This window comes from Lepidochelys kempii, chromosome 11 (genome assembly GCF_965140265.1).
Source record: "Lepidochelys kempii isolate rLepKem1 chromosome 11, rLepKem1.hap2, whole genome shotgun sequence".
Taxonomy (NCBI): domain Eukaryota; kingdom Metazoa; phylum Chordata; order Testudines; family Cheloniidae; genus Lepidochelys; species Lepidochelys kempii.
This window is the reverse complement of record NC_133266.1, coordinates 70639353-70642512: the sequence shown is the minus strand read 5'-3', so window position 1 is coordinate 70642512 and position 3160 is coordinate 70639353. Positions and strand designations below refer to the sequence as shown.

At 49.5% G+C, this 3160-nt stretch overlaps 1 protein-coding gene across 1 annotated transcript; it reads right to left on the bottom strand.

The window, feature by feature from the left end:
• Positions 1 to 252: 252 nt before the first annotated feature.
• On the bottom strand, positions 253 to 2958 carry GBX2 (gastrulation brain homeobox 2). Its single transcript, XM_073304773.1, has 2 exons — positions 2399 to 2958; positions 253 to 1291 (listed from the first exon to the last, which is right to left on the bottom strand). The coding sequence occupies exons 1-2, from the start codon at positions 2907 to 2909 to the stop codon at positions 768 to 770; spliced, it is 1035 nt and encodes a 344-aa protein (XP_073160874.1). The 5' UTR covers positions 2910 to 2958; the 3' UTR covers positions 253 to 767.
• Positions 2959 to 3160: the final 202 nt, after the last annotated feature.

Below are 3160 nucleotides of genomic sequence, written 5' to 3'. Positions count from 1 at the left end.
TGCGAAATGTTTCCCATTGACAATAAACCTCACCTTTAAGAAGCAGAGGACCCATACCTAAACTGATACTGTCCTAGGAGGGAAAATGCTCCCACTCTCACACAAGAAATTCGGTACAGAAGTCGGCTGGGTTTTTTCTTTTTCGCTTTTGATTTTGTTTATTCACAAGACTGAGTTTCTTTTTAAATTTCATAACTTATCAGGAAAAAGCTACATTGAAATAAATTAAACACAATAGAGAGGATCGTGCTTTTCAAACATGGCTTAGTAGAATATGCAACCAAATCGACAGAAAGCCAGGCAAAAATAAAATAAAATAATTCACCCAAATGTCTGCCACTCAGCCAACCCAAAAAAGGGAAAACAAACCTCTTAGTTTTGTTTCATTTTTACCTTTCAAAATGATAAGGAACAAAACCCCAAAGATGGGTAATAGGCATTGCAGTTTTTGTTTGTTGTTGTTCTTCTGGAATGTCAGAATTCATGTCACTGGTTGTTGGGTCCCAAAAGAGTCAAAACACTGCAGCTGACATCCAGCACTTTATACACAAGGTAGGACAGTATCATAAATATTTATTAGGTCTCTTCAAGGGTTTGATATTCCCGCTCCAAAACAAAACACAGGTTTTAAGCCTCATTAATAGATTCTTGCTTTACTTGATATGTCGAAAGGTTCAGATTAAAGTTTGTGTGTGTTTGTTTTTAACCCGATTTCGAAACATTGATCAAAACTTTTGGATGGGGGGGGAGGGGTAGTGGAAAATGTATCAGGGTCTGGCTTGTTCCAGCTGCTGGTGCTGACTTCTGATGGCAAATCTGCTGACATGGACGGGGATGGGTACGACGATCTTGGGGTTTCTGGATGGTTCTCCTGTCTTCGAGTTGGCATTGCCGGCTTTCACCCTTTTCCACTTGGCTCTTCTGTTCTGGAACCAGATTTTGACCTGCACTTCACTGAGTTTGAGGGCGTGAGCGATCTGGGATCTCTCTGTCAGAGACAGGTACTTTTTGCAATGAAATTCCTTTTCCAACTCTAACAGCTGCTCGCTGGTAAAGGCTGTTCTCCTACGCCTGTTTTTGCCAGTAGATGTGGTGGTGTTTGAGTTATTTGTGCTCTGGGTGTTTTCTTCTAGTGCGTTGCCAGAGTCCTCTTCTTTATGAGCGGCTTGGCTTGTGATATTGTCATCAGAGCTATAATCTAGATCGCTGTCCATCGAGAAACTTTCCTCTTTGCCTTTAGAGTCGTCTTCCGCTTTGGAATCATCTTTGGCCTGAGCCCGGCCAGCCCCTACTGAAAGCAAACCAAAGGCATTTCGTTACATTCTGCACGGCTAGCTCTGCAGACGTCCCAGAACATTTTCCAGCATAAATTTTAGTTCTACTGAATTAAATCCTCCTCGATTTGTGTCTCTCTATTTATACAGGGGAGGAAGATCTATCCGGGTTTGATGAAAGCAAGCGGGATTATAGGGAGGAAAGAGAAAACCGATCTTGGCAGACATAAAGTAACATTTCGGGACATGTAGCTGTTTCCTTTAGACTGAATTTCTCACTGCCCGTTTCAACACTTCTCCCCTGGCCGATATTTTCTCATCATTTGTTGGAATAGCAGCCACCATCCCCCATAGCCTCGCACCAAGCCGATTTATGAAATGTTACCTTCTGCCACAACACAAGATTGAAGAGACAGTTCTCTGCATGCAGCTACTGGTAGCCATGTATATTTCACTTGCCAATATTTTTGTAACAGTGGGAGGAAAACCTCTCAAAAAACGGAGAAAGGGAAACTTAATTTGTTTGGGAAGTACTTAAACTTTTCCTCTTTGGATAGTACTGTGAACAATGGGAAGAAAGTGTTGAAACCGAGATTAGTTCTCTCTGGAAAAGACATCTTTCCCCGGAAGGATTAAATATTTCAGAGATGATTCTTTCCTGCGTGCGATTTTTTTAAACGCTTGAAATCAATTGTAAAATCCAACTGGCCTCCTGCAGCACAGCCAGCGCTGTTATAAATAGCGATTAGACAGACTGTAGTAATTACATGTGACATAGATTTTAAGTTTTCAGGTTGATAAGGTTGCGCTTTGCAGTGTTATAGCTCATCAACCCTTGTCGAGTGCATTCCTTTGGAAATAATGTGTGAGACTCACCACCTCCCCCAGGATTTGAGTGGGGGAGAGGGGTTTATTTCCTAGTAAAAAGTAGCTGGAGATCACCTATTTCGATGGAATGGAATTGCTAAATTTGTGAAATTGACATGGTTATTTTATGGCTGGACACACACACGATCTGTCCTTATCCCCTGGCAATAACCCTCCCCCCCCCCACCCCGGCTTCACTGAAAGGGAGTAAAAACTTGCTCTAACTGAGCGCCCAGAAGAGTCATTTGTCCACTCACCCAGGGAAGCCTGCACGGCTTCTGCGGCGGCGAATGACAGCAGCGAGCTCTCCTTGCCCAGGAAGGATTTCCCCTCTTCGTTCTCCTGCGCGAGCCCTTCGCCCTTGTCGAAGTTGCCCTGGAGAGCTTGGGGGGCAAACTTCCGGGCCGCCTCCTGGTGCTGCGGGGAAGCGGAGAAGGTGCTGGGCAGCGTGGCCATGAGCGTGGAGGTGAGAGCCATCCCTTGGGCCAGGCTGGAGCAGAAGCCGGGGGGCAGGCTGGGGATCTGGTGGTGGGGGTGGGAGGGCGGCAGGGCGGGCTGCAGCGAGGCTTGAGGGAGGGTCGGAGGGGGCGGGGGCGGAGGGGGCAAGACCACCGGCCGGTAGGGCATGAACATGGGGTAGCCGGTGTAGACGAAGTGGCCCGGGCTGGGCTGGGGAGGGCTGCCGATGAGAGAGTCTATGCTGAAGGCCGTGCTGCTTCCCAAGGGGCGCTGCATCATCATGAGGGAGGACTGGAAAGCCGCGCTCATAGAGCTGCTGGGGACCGGGGGCGGCGGAGCAGAAAGGCAGGAGCGGGCGGCCCGCCCCGCGGCGCGCAGCCAGAGCCGGGCGGATCCAGGCGCCCCGTCCCGCGCGGGCTGGGGAAGGGGGGCGGGCCGGGGGGTGCCGGGCAGAGAGACGGGAGTCAGGCCGGGGTCGACGCCGGGCCGCCTCCGGTGCTGCTGGGGGGCATCGGGGGCATCCCCTCGCCGGCTCCTGGGGCCCCGCTGGGCGGTGCGCA